Source organism: Prosopis cineraria, unplaced genomic scaffold (genome assembly GCF_029017545.1).
Source record: "Prosopis cineraria cultivar Desert tree isolate PC_DT_omini unplaced genomic scaffold, ASM2901754v1 PC10, whole genome shotgun sequence".
In the NCBI taxonomy this organism is placed as follows: Eukaryota; Viridiplantae; Streptophyta; class Magnoliopsida; order Fabales; family Fabaceae; genus Prosopis; species Prosopis cineraria.
In genome coordinates this window covers 13591047-13608994 of record NW_026555341.1, presented here as the reverse complement: position 1 = coordinate 13608994, position 17948 = coordinate 13591047, and the positions used below count along the sequence as shown (strand labels likewise).

Here is a 17948-nt window from a genome sequence, read left to right as displayed (position 1 = left end):
ATATCTTTGGGCTGAGTTAGTTGCTTCTCATGATCCAAAATTTGATGTTTTAGCTTAATGGAAAGTAAACGCTTTCAAGTATAAAATCTTGAGTTTGATTGCGCGTGATGTTTTGGCTTTACCTGTCTCTACTGTGTCCTCAGAATTTGCCTTTAGTACGGGAGGTCGAGTATTGGATACTTTTAAGAGCTCCTTATCTGCAAAGACGATTGAGGCACTCATTTGTGGTCAAAGTTGGATTTCTCAACCTACTTTTAAATTGAAAGAGCTTGATGTTGATAATTTTGATGAGTCTGACAATCTTGTTATTGGTAATTTCATTAACATTTTTACTTTATATTACTTTATATTGTTCAAATATTAACGAATATCATTTTCTTAACTTGTTTTGTAGAGGAAGAATCAGGGGCTCAACGTTCAACCATTTCTAGTGATTCTGAAGATGATGATGATGATGACGACCCAATACAAGATTAAACATGTGGTTGATTGTTTGAAGAACTTTTTTCCCTTGTTGTTTAGTTATGTTGTTGCCTTGTGACAAGGCGACTTGTTTTGGATTTTTGCTTGTGACTTGTGGTAAGACTATTTGTAAACTTGTGTGGTTGTTTTGATTTGATTAATGTTATGATTTGAAGATTAATGATGCTTGGATGACTGTAATATGTAATTACTAATATGGGAGCTTGTTTCCTTTGATGATGGTGATATTTAAGTTGTTTTTAGATAGAATTAAAAAAATTTGAAGTGTAGAATATATTTATATATATTTTTAGGCAAAAGGGGACTGCTTGTCCAAAACGGGCTGGTAAGCCCACCCAGCCCGTTTTCAAACAGGTTGAAACGGGCTGTAAACGGGTACGGGCTGGCCTAGCCCGTTTTGGATAAAACGGGACGGGCCACAGGCAATCCTACGAGTTAGCCCATGCCGCCTATTGCTCAGCCCTAGTCAAGGGTATTTGCCCTTTCACAGAGGAGATAATTTTATTGCTTACCGAGGAGAGAAGAGGATTGTATTATCTCTCCATCTTTGATAAATTCATTTGCTATGTCTTCTTCTCTGTACTCTCATTCTTTCTTTTCTCTTTGAAAAGTTAATTAAAGAGGTCTAGTAAGTTACCAACATGCTTGCTATTGAGATAATCAAGATCACCAATTAAACTCATCACATCTCTAGATGAATGAATTTCTCACATGTGCTTCTCAAACTCTACTTCCTTTATTTTGACTAATTACTTGAGATACTTTCAGCAATTCATGCTAAAAAAATGAGCGTACTCACGGTTTGCCATGACTATTTATTAACTCTAAGCATCAATGGTTATTATTAATTAATTAATTAATACTAAGCAAGACATGGACTCGGTCAAATTGATTTAAGTTAATTTTATTATTATTTAATTATATCACTTTTCTCACATTTCAATATTTAATTGAGATCTTTAATTGTCATTAATATTTTTATAAGGTTCTTAATTGTCACTTTCCCTTCTTTTTTTCTTTCTTGTAATCCTTGACATATACATTTTAAGGGAATAAACTCTAGCTTAAATGTCTTCTTTATTTTTTTTAATGCTAACCATGGTTTTCTTTAAAAATCATATTTTTGGGTTCATAATTGATTTTGATATATGTAGAGATGTTTGGATATTTTTAAGAAAATCATAGTTTAGATTCATAATTAATTTTAGCATGTATAATAAGTGTTAAAAAAATCATGATTTCTTTCGTTTTGATTTATCATGTTGTTAAGTATAAATCGATTTCATTAGAGCCAATGATTCCCATTAGGCTTAGATGTATAATGTTTTGACATAGTGATGTTGAGGGGGTTGAGTTTCCCTACTTATCCTAAGGAAGAGCACCACGTGCTCATCCTTAAGATAAAATCTGGATCATCCAAATTTTTTATTTGGATAGTCCAAATTTAAAATATTATTATATTATTATATATTATATTTATTAAAATAAAAATTTATAAAAATTATAAAATAATTTTAATAATTTTTTATATTTAATCTGATTTAGATTTAATTTAAAGTGTTTAATTTAATATTAAAATTTTTATAATTGATGTATATTGATTATCCAAATTTATTCTGCACAGTTTAGGACTATGTAGAGTGCATTTGAATAATCAATATACATCAATTATAAAAATTTTAATATAATTAGACCTACTAAATTAAATTAGACCAAACTAAAAATAAATTATTTTAATAAATATAACATATAATAATATATTAAATCTGAACCATCTAAATTGAAATCTAAACGGTCCATATCTCATTTTAAGAATGCCTTGAGATAAGCTTAGAGACCCGCCTTGATGTTGAGGTGACCACGTGGAGCTCTTGGCTGGTAGAAAAATGATTGAAATGGTTTGGCGCCAAGTGGCATTTTTTTTTTTGGAGCATATTACTTTTTTTTTTCACCTGAAGTTCAGAGATTTTTGGGGCATATTAGAACAGACTTTTCGTCATCGAGAGACCAGATGTGACTCTGTGGCCAAGGAATGGTTAACGTGGATAGGCTTTTTCTGGTCCCGTTTATTTCTTATTTTTCTCAATAATGTATCTCGCCAACGTTTGTTTATTTCCACATAAATTTCATAACATTCACTTCTATCTGTAGTGTGTTTCCACTTTGTGCCTTTCCTCCGACTAGCGCTGTGCCCTTATCTTAAAAGGAGAATACCAATAAAAAACTCTTAAAAAATTAATATCTAACAAAAATTATTTGAGATATGCTCCTCAAACTCTACTTCCCATATTTTGACAAATTATTTGAGATACTTTCAGCAATTTATGCTAAAAAAAGTGAGCGTTCGCACGGTTTGCCATTACTATTTAATAACACTAATCATCAATGGCTATTATTAATTACTTAATTGATTTATACTAAGTAAGACATGGACTCGGTCAAATTGATTTTTAAGTTAATTTTATTATTATTTAATTATATCTTTTTCTCACATTTCAATATTTAATTGAGATCTTTAATTGTAATTAATATCTTTACAAGATTCTTAATTGTCGCTTTCCCTTCTTCTTCTTCTTCTTTTTTTTTTTTATTTCTGTAATCCTTGACATATACATTTTAAGGGAATCGACTCTCTAGCTTAAATGTTTTCTTTATTTTTTTCAATGCTAACCATGGTTTTTTTTAAAAATCATGTTTTTGAGTTAATAATTGATTTTGACATATGTAAAGGTGTTTGGACATTTTTAAGAAAATCATGATTTTAAATTTATAAGTAATTTTGACATGTATGATAGGTGTTTAGATAATTTTAAAAAAACATGATTTTAAATTTATAATTGATTTTTATATGTAACAGGGGTGTTTGTATATATTTTCATAAAACCATAGTTTTGGCCTTTAGAATTGATTATGGATGAAATCCAAACAGGCACAAAGTATTTTGAAAAACACGAATAAATAAGTATATGTTGCCAATTGTGTTTCTACCCTTCCTTAATTAATTTGAGTCGATGAGATAAAATTGTAAAAAAGTAATCCATTCATCCCAAAAATAATAAGATGAGATATTTTATGGTCTCAAATTATAAGATAATTTAACTAAAGTAAGACTTTATTAATTCAATACTGCTTTTAAAATGGAGAAGAAATTAAAATGAGCATAAATTTAAAGTTATATTAAATGAAAGATATTCTTGAAAGTTTATACATTTGTGTTTAAAAAATAACCTTGTAAAATGTTATTATTAAGTTTTATTTAGTATGCATAATCTTATCTTAAATTATAAGTCTTATAATTTGGGATGGATGGAGTATTAATTAAGAATTATTTAGAAATTTAAAAAATAATAATTTCAATTTGTGACAAATTTTAAAAAATCAACTATTTTAAGCCGTTTTTTTTTTTATATGTAAAGGTGTATAGTCATTACATACAGTGTGCGTATTAAATCTCTGGTAAAATAACAAAATCTTTCGCCCTTCAAAATGTTGATTATTGATTGAACAGCGTCCATCGTAACAAGCAACACCAAATAGTTTTACAAACATTAAAATTCTCAATAACTGTATAAATATCACAGTGGAAACCCATAGTACCCCAAGCGAGAAGAAATTAAACCATGATACGTTTAAGAAAGAAAAAGATTCATGAAATGTAAAAGTAACAATTAACAACAGCACACTTTCGACTGCTCAGAGTTCTGGTGACTCGGGCTTCGAATTTAACCATGTCCATCACAACCAGAAAAGCAAGGTAACTCCGAGCCATAAAGTTGAAACCAGGCCCCATCTCAGCCCTACACCTCCGCCTCCTCCGCCGTCCGATGACTGAGTCTGAATTAAAGGGTTCATATTATCCTGCTTTATCGCTGAGTGATTCAGTCCAAGCACGTGCCCAATCTGATGGATGACTTCCGGCTCCAGGTAAAGATCGTCACTCTTCTTCATGTCCTCGGTCTGAACCACCCACTTCTCGTCGGAGTCCAAAACAACGTTCCACTTCTTTGTCTTATTATCGAACCAGGCGCCGCCTACCACTCCTAGATTCCCATCCAATGGCAAGAACATGATCTGAATGTCAGCTTCGTTGAACGACGTCATCTCTGTAAAGTTCAACGTCGTCTTGTTCGACCACCATTGGAAGGCGTCGGCGAACGCATCCTTAAACGACGTCGACGTTTTAACTTCAGGTGAAAACGCGTAACTAATCTTTCTTCCCGTCCTCCCACCACTGGGCAAACGACGTCGTGCGATTGTCCAGCACAGTGGAGGTGCCATTTATGAAGTCAGGCAGGCTGCATCGCGGCAGAAAGATGAGCGACAAAGTTGCGTTGTCGGGCTGGCCGGTGACGTTGAGGTTGAAAGTCTTCTGGAAGCGTTCGATGGCTGATTCAACGTCGGCGGAGAATACATCGGTGAAGTTTGAATTCAAAGTGGAATTAAGGTGACCGAACAACTCAAAATAGTCTTGAAGCTGGGATATGCCCTCGACGACGTCTCCTATTTGGAGACGGTCACGCTTGTCGCGCATGGGTTTTCTCAAATCATTCCGTGCTTGGGAATTGAACCTGGAATATTTAGGGCTTTCGACAGTTCTGAGTATTTTGCTCCATAACGATTTATTGAACAATGCAGTAGCTCCTCGGAGAAGAGGCAACAGGGAAGCTGATTCAACTGCAATTAGAAGGGATAAAAGCAAGACCAGAACAAAAGGTTTTCTGATCCTCATTTGTTATAGTAAGTTTATGTGCTTGCTCCTTGCGAGGAGAGAAACTTTGAGTTGCTATCTATACCCAGAAAATAAATAGACTCTACTCCCCCACCCCCGCCCCCCAAAGAAAACTCATTATTTAGTTGCTTTGCTTTTTATCATCGTTAAGACTGAAGCTTTCAACGATTCCAATTTAATCTTTGACAAAATTATTATTATTATTTTATAATTTAATATAAACATATATAAATAAATTTAAACTATTAAAGTTTGACGTAGACAATTTAAAACTACAATATTTTTTTTTGATAAATATAAGAATTAAGTTCTCCTAACAATAGAGAATACCTCCTTCAAAATAGTGAAAATATAGCAATAATTTGACGCACTTCTTTTAACACTATTCCAAGGGATTTAATTGTATGGGTATGTTAAACACAAGATTTTCAATCCAAGCAATAAAAGGAAGGAAATAAACTACTAAAAATTATAATAAAAATTAAAAAGAAAATATAAATTTAAATTCTTACACTTTATTCGAGTTTTGCTATAGATTTTTATATTTTTTTTTGTATTCTAAGTTTCTATAATACTGCTCATGAAGGGACTTAAAACATTGAATAACAAAAGTTTATAGATCTAGATGATAAAAAAAATATAAGAATCTATAATAAAACTCGAGCAAAATGCAATGATTAAAAATTATGTTTTTTGAAAATTAAATCAAAACCATTGAAAAGCATTGATCATACAGTAATTAAAACATAGGAACAAGGGAGAGGCAAGGCCCTAGTCGCGGATTTAGATTTAATGAATGACTTAAGTCCACTTATTTAATAAGTAACTCAATTACAGTCATTGAATTCTATTAATACTTAAAAATTATAAAATGCATTTCCTTCTAAAAGTTCAAGACAATTTTCATAATCAAAATACCATTCACATATGTTGTCTCTTCAAAAAATTTGAGATTTATACCTTCTTAGTATTATATAACAAAATTTCATATAACTGTTTGATTTATTGAGTGAAATTTATTGAATGAATAGACTTAAACTAATTACTTATAAAATTCAAATCCTTGTCACACTTTCTGAATCGCTTCCTCGTTATGTCTTGGATTGACATTCTGAAGCCTGTGCATAAAATGAATTCCTTAGGTAATACTATACTGTTAGTGTCATGTTTATTTGCTGCACTAGAAGGTAATAATTGTCCTTTTAATAGTATCTGTCATCGTGTTATATCAGCCTTATTTAATTAATAACGAATGGGAAATGTCCTATATAACTGACAATAAGTACTTTTCCATGCTAAGTTGTCAACATAAAATAGGTAAGTTTCCGAGGCTATGCATAATTTTTCTTATTTATTTATGTTATTATAATATTATCATATATATAAATGCAGTGTGTGTATGTTTATATATGGTATTAGAAAGCCTAGCCATTCAAGTCAATGATAAAATCATAAAGATGCTAAGCTTGGCTTGTAAAACTAATTTAAGGAGCATAGTGGATAAACATTGATCAGATTTATTCATTTAATAGGTAACTAACTACTCCACCAGTTGAGTACTATAAAATATTTTTAACTAATTTAGACCTATTAGTTAAAAGCCTTTAAAATTATACATTCATTTCATGTTTACACTTATTTAGTGTTTTAGTTTAAAAAATTTATCAATTGTATTTTGACAAATCTCAAAATATAACTGAACGGACGGAGTAAATAAATTGATTTGAACTAGTAAAACTTTTTATTAGGGGAATTAATTAAACCAAGATGGTTGACAATATTAAGTTCACAGTTGATTTACCCAAAAAAAAAATTTGTTTTTCCACTTTTGTATAATAATAATAATGATAATGATAATGTCATTTTAATCATATCTATAATTTTATTATCAATTAGTCTTATATTGACATGCTATTCCATGGGCACCCATATTACATTTGCATGCCAAGTTGCCAACAGGAAAAATGGGAAGTTTCCGAGGCATTGCAATGGTGAATCGTGACAGCGATATGCATAAATTTTATTTATTCATAAATATTATCATATATTTCTTCCTGTCTTTAATTTAAGATAAATTTTTAAAATTTTTTATCCTTAATATAACACAAAACTAGAGTAATTAATAGGTTAAATGATAATTTCACCGTTAAAGTATAAGCTTGAAACATTTGGATTAACTCATTTTTTATGTAATGTTTTCCTTTAACTTTAAAAAATGATACAATATTATTTGTTTATTTATAATTTAAATTTTTAGATAATAATTTATTACAGCTATTTTTTAAAACAATTTTTAGGATATTATTATAATTTCTTAATAGACACAAAGTTAATTAGCTGTCACGCCCCAAAAATAAGGGTTGACCGGCAAGGTGTGAACTACATCGCACATTCTCATAAACCTTAAAATAAAAATTTATTTTAATTTTTTTAAAAAAATTTAATCAAATTATATGAAAATTTTAAAACTTTTGTTATTAATTGTCATAACAAAGTTTCAAACATTTTTGTAGAAATTTCGACAAAACTCCTTTATAATTAGGATCTCCCAAAAATTTTACAAAACAAAAATTTTCCTAAACATTGTATCAATTAAGAGCTCAGCTCCTTCCAGCCAACAGACAACATATATATATATATATATATTAAAATAAAACTCTAACTATAGCTTATGTGGAGCAACTAATTTTACTTCTAAGCTAAAATACATGAATCTTAAATATTTACATTAAGAGGTAACAATACCAAATAAAATTTCCATCCAATATAGCCATATGCCCTCCAAAGGTCGGCAGGAGATTCAGCATCAACTAATGAATCTGAGGCCAAAATAATTTTCTAGTGAATAACGTCCCAATAATAAATAATTAAACATGAATAAAAATAAAATAAAGTTGAAATAATTTTTTTTAAAGAGGCAACAATCTTCATAACAATTTAATAAACTTTTGAAATAAAAGAATTCGATAAAATTTTAAGTAAAAATCTCAAACCATTAAAATATCATATCAAATAATATTATCACTTGATTGCAAGGAAGCAAATGAAAAATTAAATAACTATAAATAATTTATTACTTAAAACCAATGGGATGTGAAATTTCCAAACAATCAAATACATATCATAGGGACTTATCAGAACAATAAACAAACGTGGACACACAATTCACGAGGATAAATAACCAAACGCGGCTTATGCCACGAAAACAAACGTGACACACAATCCACCAGGATAAGTAACCAAACGCGGCTGAAACCACGAAACAAATGTGGACACACAATTCACAAGGGTAATGATAACCAAACGTGGCTCAAAGTCACGAAATCAAACGTGAGTACGATGCTCATGAGTAACCATCCCTCCGTTCCACATGCGTTGGCCATCGCATGGGACTAGCACCTCCTATAAACACCCTGCTAGCTAGGTGTACCATGGCGCGCCAAGGGCTAACGGAACTGCCATTAGCAACCAGTGTTCCGTATAAAGTCCCTTCTTTTTTTAAAAAAATCATTTTCAAACATGCGAGAAAATCATCACTTTCAAGATACAGTTCTCCTTCTCAATTCAAACTCACATGAATACTTTTAAGTATTAAAATTTTCCAGAATAACATTTCATATCCAATGCTTATGCTTACATTTATCAAATAATCAAAAATTTTTAAAGTCGAACTCACAAGAACTATTCTCTGTATCAATCCAATATTTGATAGAACAAAAATTTCATAATCAAAGTCCAAACTTGATTTAATTGATCAAATAACCTTTCAAACTTGATAAAGCTAATTTCTCAAAATAAAGCAATATTAATCAACAAATATCTAATAATCACATTAATGCTATTAAAATGATTTCCAAAAAACGTAATAGTTTAATAAAGAAAATTTTAATAAAAAAATTAGTTGGGACGCTATCCACTTACCTGCAGTACCTTCAAAGTTCGAAACTCATTTATTACCACTCCAATCGAGCTACCCTTCTCACAATCACCCTATACTAAATAATAAGATCTTAATGAACTTTACTTTTGAACCAACAAGTCTCTCTTTAGGAGAATTCACTCAACCAGAATTAGTAATAAACTTTAAGTTTTAGTAACAAAATCTACATATAGAGGTTTCTTCTTAGACTTTCTAATCTTCCAACCTTTACTCAACAATTCATCAATAACCATACTATCCTAGGAATATAACTAGTTACATATGGATTCATAATCAATATATAAAATTTAAGTTTTCCCGAACACCATCATTTATATTGCAAATTTCCTCTAAATTACTTTAGTCATAGTAAAACATTTGACTGAAGTATGATCCTCTCTCAGACCTTTCAACAAACACCTATTGTGCATCAATTCCTAATTTAATCAATTGAGATTCCTAACCCTTGCCCAAAAATTTTCAATATCAACATTTAAATTTATCATATTTTCTCATCAAGAATTAATTTAAAATCATAAAATCCAAACCCACAACCATCCTCCTCAAACAATAGCCAACACAATAATGGAATTATTTTTCAAAAATTATCCTCTTTAATCTTGAATTTCATTTTGCCCGAATCCGATTTGCTCTCCCATTTACACGTCAAGTAAGAACAATGAGAGTACATCAGTTTTCTTTCCCCCCTTATCTAGGTAACCAATTCATCACACTTAGTTGTTACCATTAACCAACATCCATTCATCACATTTCATTAAACACTTAGTTAAATTTTCTATGCTTCCAAAGTTCATGTCTTTATCCAAACTAAATTTAGATCTATAATATTAGTCCTTAGTATACTGAATATGGTTAATAACTCCACTCCAACTCTTTTAAATATTTTATCAAACATTTGGAGTGCATTAAAAATTCAATGCATATCATCAAGCTTCCTACTCTAAAAATTTCAAACCACTTACAGCTTCCAAGCAACTTCATAAATTTAAATCCACTAAGATCAATACCCAAATCCTTCTTTCATCACAATAGATCATGGTTGAGTAGTCAAACGTGCTACAAAACACAGCAGAAAAGGAAGGTTTCTTTGAGCTTACCCCACACGCAAACAGCAAAAAGAAGGAAGAAGCAAAACAGAGACAGCACAGAACAGCACGAACATGGAAATACATGGAAGAATCTGGCAACCTCTGCTAGTAAAAGGTCTTTCGCTTCACACACACAGACGACGTACGGATGAAGAGCCCAGAATCCAGCAATACTGACACCCACAGCAAGACTGAACAAAAGAGGAATATTATTATTATTTTTTTAACGCAAAACAGAGAGAGAAGAGGAATCCGGTGACCTCTGATGACGCTGGCCAGAAGATCACTTACCCACTTGCTCTTGTCAGCGATGAAGGGGAGGAGAACAAAAATGAAGGTCTGGATGATTGAAGTTCTCCTCTCTCCCTCTCGGTTGTCACTCACACACACCACCGACGTTGAAGACGACGAAGGAATCAAAGAATCGGTGACTCCCAATTGAAGGAGGCCAGCAATGGTGACTGCCGATACAGCTGCTCTCTGACTCTCTCTCCCTCTCTCTGTCGGTCTCCAGAAGAATCGAAGGAGGGGAAAAATTTTTATCAGATTGAAGAAGGGTAATTTGGTAATTTTTGAAGGCCAAAAAGAACAAAATAAAATCTTATTTTCCTTCAGCCAGACTCGAACTTCAGACCTATTGGGAGAATACTTATTTAACTGCCACTACAACCACTTTCCTTCTGATTATAATAATTTCAAAAACTCTTATAATTACTATTAAAACATAAACTTATACACTTAATTATTTTATTTTATTATTATTATTTTTGAGTTATTACATTAACTTTATCTTATGTTAAAAATAATAGAAATATGTAAATACAGAGAGGGGGAAAGGGAGAGAAAGGGGGGTAGTACTAAAGTATCAGAAAACCTAACCAATCCAAGTAAATGATAATTAAAAATGCTAACCTTGGCTGGCAAAACTAATTTAAGGAACAAAGTGGTAACGTTGATCAAGTTTATTTATTTAATAGGTAATTAAACACATATAAACTGAATTGAATTCAAACATTTGGTTAGTCGAATTAATTAGACTAGATGGTTGAAATATTAAATTCATGGTACAATGTTACTTTACTCTACTACAAAATGATTATTTTTGCTAATATTAAACAGTATGAACTGTTGAATAATGTGGTACTGAATATTTCATGAGCCTCAATTCAACAATTATTAACCATTTAATATCCTTCATTTATTAAATAGTTTTTATCCCAATACCGTTTAATATTTGTTTGAGGTTTAGAGAGATGTAATTGGGAATCCATTTATTAAATAGTTCTACGTCCAAAACCATTTAATGTTTGGACAATAGTAAAAAGTTTTCTACTCAGAACCATTTAATATTTTGAAATATAAAACGGTTATGATGAGACAACCATTTTATATTATTGTACTGTTGTTTTGGTCATAAATTTAAATGATTTTTCCTCATAACCATTTAATATCATGACCAATTATTTTAAAACAAGGGGCTACAAGTATAGTTGCTAATTTCGGCCAACCTTGACGGCTATCCTAAATCCACCCAAAAAATGTTATGACCGAGTTTGATTATATAGGCTTTTTTTTTAAGGTAAGATACTTTAAGCCCAATCCACATAAGCCAGCCCGAATTGAGCCATGCCCAAATAAGCCTGATTGCTGAACCAACTCTATATGTATGTAGAGTGTGTAATTCAAGCCAAACCTAACGGGCCAGCCCAAACCCACTAAAAAAAGTTAGGGCTAGGCTAGCTTGGCTATATAGATTTTTTTAAAAGGCATGATACTTTAAGCCCGATCCGAATAAGCATGGCCTACCCAAATAACTGACTTTAGTTGCTGGATATTGTACATTACAAATCAAATTCTAGTACCCAAAAATAGAATTTCAGAAGCCAGTAATACTCATATAGATGAAATATATATTATGAATTCCTACATAAAAGTTATACACATTAATTTGAAGTTACTCAAGTTAAACTAATTCATGGCAAAAATAAGGCACCAAATCCCAAAAATTGGCCAAGTATACCTATATTATCTATATAAGTCAACTTTAAATATATACATATATAATCTACTTTCTCACTATTACTATTGCTAGTTGTTATATCTAAACCACGCTAGGAAAATACTATGTGTAAGCTTTTCAAGGACTTCTTTCATTTAGACATTAGTAAATGTGTCATGGTAAGCGTCCTCATAGTACCATATGCAAAAAGAAAAACAAAAAATTAAAGTCTTGTTAATTAGTAAAAATAATATAATAACGAGAAGGTTGACAACATAATTACATTGTCAGGAAGAGTCCTAATAGGAGTATGTTGGATTATGACCTTCATGTATTTCATGATAGCATATCTACAATTCCTGCCTTTGTCCAGTTGCTCTGGGAACTATGAGCATACAATGGATAAAAATTAAATCTGATCAATTAATTAATGATATAAAATCACATATTGTAACATCCTAAAATTTTAATTAGGAGTATTAAACAAAGAAGGAATTAGTCAGGAGTAATGTGGAGCAAGACTTGAGGTTTAAGATTGAGTTTGAAGGAGAAATGGGTCTTATGTCCAAGCCTATTTACGACTAGGGTGATCACTAGTCGTGATTGAGCATTCCTGGAAGTAGGATGTGCTCTTTAATCACAACCATTCATAGTTGTGTTTTTCACTGGAGATAATCGATTGCAGTCATAGATAGAGGGGTTATATCAAGATAAGTGGTCTCGATCACGAACAAATATGTTTCTATTATGTTTAATTGTGGATGGACAATGCATCATAACATCATTTTAAATAGCTAAAAAACACAAAGAACAAAGGAGAAATTGGGAGTTTGAGAGAGACACAATTTTCTCTGCTAGGATTTCAATTCCTCAATCATTTAAGAGCATTTTAGAGCTTCAAATCACATCTAGTAAGTTTCCTAAGTTTTATCATTCCTTCCTCTTCCTCTCTACTTAGTTTTTGAGTTAGGGTTTGTTATAAGGAGTTGACTTTTAGACCTATAGGGTTATGGTCCAAACCCATTAGTTCAAATAGAATTAATGAAAGTTATTTAAGTTATTTACACCTGTGTTTGATGATTTATGGGATCCATTTACTTGAGAGTTTGTTGGAAGTTATTAATAATGATAGATAGGTTTAATAAAGTTAGTTGGAGCTAATAGAAGTTAATACACCTAATGGTAGTGAGCAAACACAAGAGGTTGTATTTATGGCGATCAAGTGTCAAAATTGAAATTTGGAAGTGTGTTAATGATGGTCAGTGTTGTTAATTGTAAATTAACCACATTGTCTACAAATTGAGCTCAGATATATCTTGTGGAAGCAAGTTTTGATTGAGGGGTAACTTTGACCTCTCAAAAGTTTGAAGTAACTAAGAGAAACTTAATTTTTGTGCATTGCTTGTTTGATTAATTATAGAGTTTTGTGAAACACATTTTGAATATGCAAACTTATTTGCTATGTTGTGATTTACATTTTAGAAATTTCCAATGTAAGTGTAGCCTTTGATGATGGTTGTTAAAGATAATTTGACCTATATGGAAATTGAATGAGATACTTGTGATGCGATGTGATTATGAGTATGAAGAGTAATAAATGAAGTATGCTACATATGATAAGTATGAGGATATTTGGAAATGACATGCTAAATGTGTTAAACATATATTTATTACATGATCATGATTGGCAAGAGTTTGCCTTAGGAGAGAAGTAAAAAGACAAATCCATATGGTACGGTTGCCATTTGAAAATTGATGGCTAGTCACTTGTCTCTTTACTTGTTGAGGGACTATTTCATTATTTGTCAAGGGACAATAACCTAGGTTGTTCTCTACTTGTTTCCTAAGGAGATTACCTTAAGGATAGCAACACCCCAAAGATTCATAAATGGGGAAAATCATGGTTTGAGAGTGAGTGTAATAACCTTTAGCTGGGTAACACCTCACGATTGATGAGCTTGAGTTGTTCCATTCACACATATATATCCTTGTTTTATTTAATAGCTGATAATTTCAATTAGAGGTATTAGAAGGTTATGACAGAGTTATTGATCATGTATTTTATTAATAAACTGTCACATGGTCGTTAAGTTTGTAATGGGATTATATTGTTGTGCATTATGGAAAAGTAAGCATATGAACGGATATGGATTTGTGATTTTGAAAGGTGAATATGTTTGCATAAATTCCACTTTGCATTACTATAGTTAATTGACTTGCATATGCATAGATTAGACTACATTGGTTATTAAGTGGTTATATTGATCCCTCTATTTAACATTTTACAAGCACTAGTTTTGGGGCAAGGCAAAGGAAAAGCAATGAGAATTGGGAATTTTATTCCTACTATAATCCTATTATATTTTGAGCTTAAATATTTGTAATCTAATTTGATATTGCCAACTAGTATCATATTTTAATATGTACTTGCACCATTTGCATAATTAGTTGAAAGTTGTATTTTGAACCTTAGGTTATGTGTTATGTGTTTTGAGCTATATGTGTAAGGTCAAAATACTGGTGCAAAACATGATTATGATTATTTGGTTTATTGTAAGTGAATATAATGAGATTTAATATTGAAAACCTCCCCCTATTATTTTTGGAAACCATGGGGTTGGGAGTTGGAATTGAGTTATATGAGGTATTTGATTGCTGTAGTATATTGCACAAGTTGTCTTGAGTCTATTGAGTGTAATCTAGATGTTTGGTTTGGTTGATCTTTTATCACTCGAGTAGAGTTTTAAACACCATAAGTCGAGATTAAGTTTGAAAATATGATTAGTTTGTATTTGGGTGTCCAATTCTTTAATATTAAATAATCTAGAAATAAAACCAGCGCTATTAGTTAGTTTACTCGATGAGTTTTCTATGGATACCTATATCACCTCAATTGAACATCAAGGGTGTGTTGTTTAGTGAATTTGTCATTTGACATCAATGTGTTGTCATGTTTTGTGCAATGCACCATGGTGCAAGGCACAAAGAGACATTAGCTGTGATGCATCACTCTGTGGCCACAAAAGATGACTTGGTTTTTGGATCTTTGACATTTTTTACCTTATTTTCAAATGCTTTCAAGTATATTTGGTTTCCCATACTTTTGTATGTTTTATAACTCTGATTTAGAACTTTTTTTTCGCTTGATTTAAAGTGTTTAATTTATTAAAACTTAGGATCCCATCTTTGTTGCTTTTATAATTTAAATTAAGTTTAATTACTTGGGTTTTCAATGAGTTTAAATTACTTGATGTTGGAAATTCTACCATAGTAGTGTGTATTAATTAAAGTTATAAATTGTTAGTTTCAAATATTTAACCATAGAAGATCTTTGAATTGGTCTTTTCCTTTCTAGTATGGCTAGTTTACTTACACCTATAATTAAAGCTTTTCAACTATAGTTTGGTAATTACTGTGGGTTAATCCTATATTACCATGAGGTCTTGGTTAATTGTTGGGGTAATAAGGATGATATTACACCTATAGTTACATTACTAACATAATTAATGATAAATACATATATGTTGATAACTATCTATGATATCGTTGTATCAAAGCAATCACTACCCATTAGTTATTGAAATTGTTGATCGACCTTAATACAGTACATGACAATGGCACTAAATGCAATTGAAAACTTGATATGAGAAATATTTATACAAAGAAAATGAATTTATATATATATATGCACAAAACTTAGTCAACTTACTAATTAATCATCACCATTATACCCTGCCTATTATTAGGATTGCCATCAAGAATTGGGTCAAGGTAAAAATTCAAGCAAAATTTAGTCAACTTACTGATTAATCATCTCCATCCAACCAAAATTCAAGCACATTGTTTGTGAAACCAAAGAAAAACCTACTTACTAATTTAAATAATCAAAAAGCCATTCAATTGAAACTCAAATAAACATCTCATATTCTTTTACATATAATTTTTTTTAAAAACACTAACCTTTTTTGTGCCCTGGCTCATTGTATGTTGAAGATCGAGGAAACTTAGAGAACTAAAATCCATAGGAAAATCACAAACCTATGATATAATGGACAAATGGAAGTTGAAGATGTAGCTAAGAAGAGGAAGAGAAGAGGCCGAGCAAAATCACAAACCCACGAATACGAAACACAGCGGTAAGATGAAAACGTATAGCAGTGACTAAATCCACAATGTTTCAATGACAGCAAAAAGTTGGGTTTAGTCGGAAATAGCTCCTCAAAGCTTGGAATAGGTGTTCGGTGGCTAGGTATTTGGGTTTTTAGAGAGAAGAAGAGTTTCGAGTTAAAAAATGTAATGCTCAGGAATAACAAAGGGTCACTTTTAAATGATTGTTTTGAAACAATTTTTTAATATACACTATTAAACAATTTTTTTAAGGAAACCGTTGAGTATTTAAAGACATTACACAATGGTTCTTTAAAAACAACCATTTGATATTCTTTGAATTTTAAGAATATTAAAATAGAAAGAATACTAAAGAATATTAAAATAGAAAGAATGCTAAACGATTTTAGGGACTAACTATTTAGTATTTTGTTAAACTATTAAATGGTTCTTTAAAAATCGTTTAGTATTTGATTTTCAAAATCTCGCCTAAATATATAAAATCATTTTTCTTATAATTGTTTAATAAATGACTTTATATATTGCTATTTTTGTAGTAGTTAATAAGGATTATGTTGTTTCTTAAAACTTTATATACATAGAATTTAATTACTATGCTCTTTTTTTATATAACAAAAAGGTGGTCAAAACTACCTAGGTACGACCCATGGTGGCCATAGAAGGCCAATCCCTCTCCAAAATGTTTCGAAGCTCAAGCAAATGTTGAAGAATAGCATGAAACCCAGTTGTTGCTGTGAGCCTATTCTTTACTAACCAATCAGTAGCCATATTGGATTCGCAGCTAGCATGTATGAGTTTAGCCACCCATTCTCTTCCTAATATTTATTTGACTTCCAAGACAAATATGCTCATTTTTAACTACTAATACTCATGATGTGATATGAAATAATTATCAAACCTTTGATGAAATCCCAATTATTTGAAGGTGGAGGATGTTGAAAGGAGTCTCTCTCGTTTATTATTGATTAGTTTGTAATGTTTTTTATTAACAAACCTATTTTTCATTAAAAAAAGTTGGCATATAAAAACTTAATATGGTAATGGAGCTAGAACCTCAAGTTATAAGTATGTGAAGTTTAAATTTTAACATTAATAATTCAAAAGTAATGATTAAAAATTAAAAATTTTAATTACATATGTTTAAATTATTATCTTAATAACCCAAGCAAAACTCTCCCAAAAGGAGATTGGTTAGGGAGAGGATGAGTGAGAAAGTTAGTAAGAGAAAGAGTGAGCATGAGTACTCGAAAACCTCTGTCAGAGAGGAGGATCAAGGTTTATCAAAGGAAGATGAAGATGCTATGCTATAGCTAGAAATCTTAAAAAGATGCAGGAGAAGGGAAAGGAAGAAAGTCAAGAAACTCTTCCTGATGATATACCCTAATGAAAGAGGCAAATGAGGGAGCGGTGCTAGAGATGAAGATAGATACTAAACAAAGCAATCATGTAGCTGGTAAAACTCTTATGTTGTGCAAAGAAAAGCTGATGGCGGAAGAAGTTATGAAATACAAGAAGGATTTTAAGGCTCTCATGAAGGAATGATTGCAAGAGGAGAAGGATAGCTCCTATATTGTCGGATGA

At 31.1% G+C, this 17948-nt stretch overlaps 1 protein-coding gene and 1 long non-coding RNA gene across 2 annotated transcripts; both read right to left on the bottom strand.

Moving 5' to 3' along the window:
• Nucleotides 1-3955: 3955 nt before the first annotated feature.
• LOC129284449 (metalloendoproteinase 2-MMP-like) lies at nucleotides 3956-5324 on the bottom strand. The gene has a single exon (XM_054919936.1). It carries the CDS (start codon nucleotides 4759-4761, stop codon nucleotides 4219-4221), a length of 543 nt encoding a protein of 180 aa, XP_054775911.1. The 5' UTR covers nucleotides 4762-5324; the 3' UTR covers nucleotides 3956-4218.
• Nucleotides 5325-7748: 2424 nt separating this feature from the next.
• LOC129284636 (uncharacterized) lies at nucleotides 7749-10769 on the bottom strand. Its single transcript, XR_008586897.1, has 3 exons — nucleotides 10532-10769; nucleotides 10250-10431; nucleotides 7749-8031 (listed from the first exon to the last, which is right to left on the bottom strand). It is a non-coding gene; the product is annotated as an uncharacterized LOC129284636 (long non-coding RNA).
• Between the last annotated feature and the right edge of the window lie 7179 nt (nucleotides 10770-17948).

What these genes read in the sequence shown, in the direction of transcription:
- LOC129284449 (XM_054919936.1), bottom strand. Translation starts at nt 4,761, where the DNA reads ATGGCACCTCCACTGTGCTGGACAATCGCACGACGTCGTTTGCCCAGT.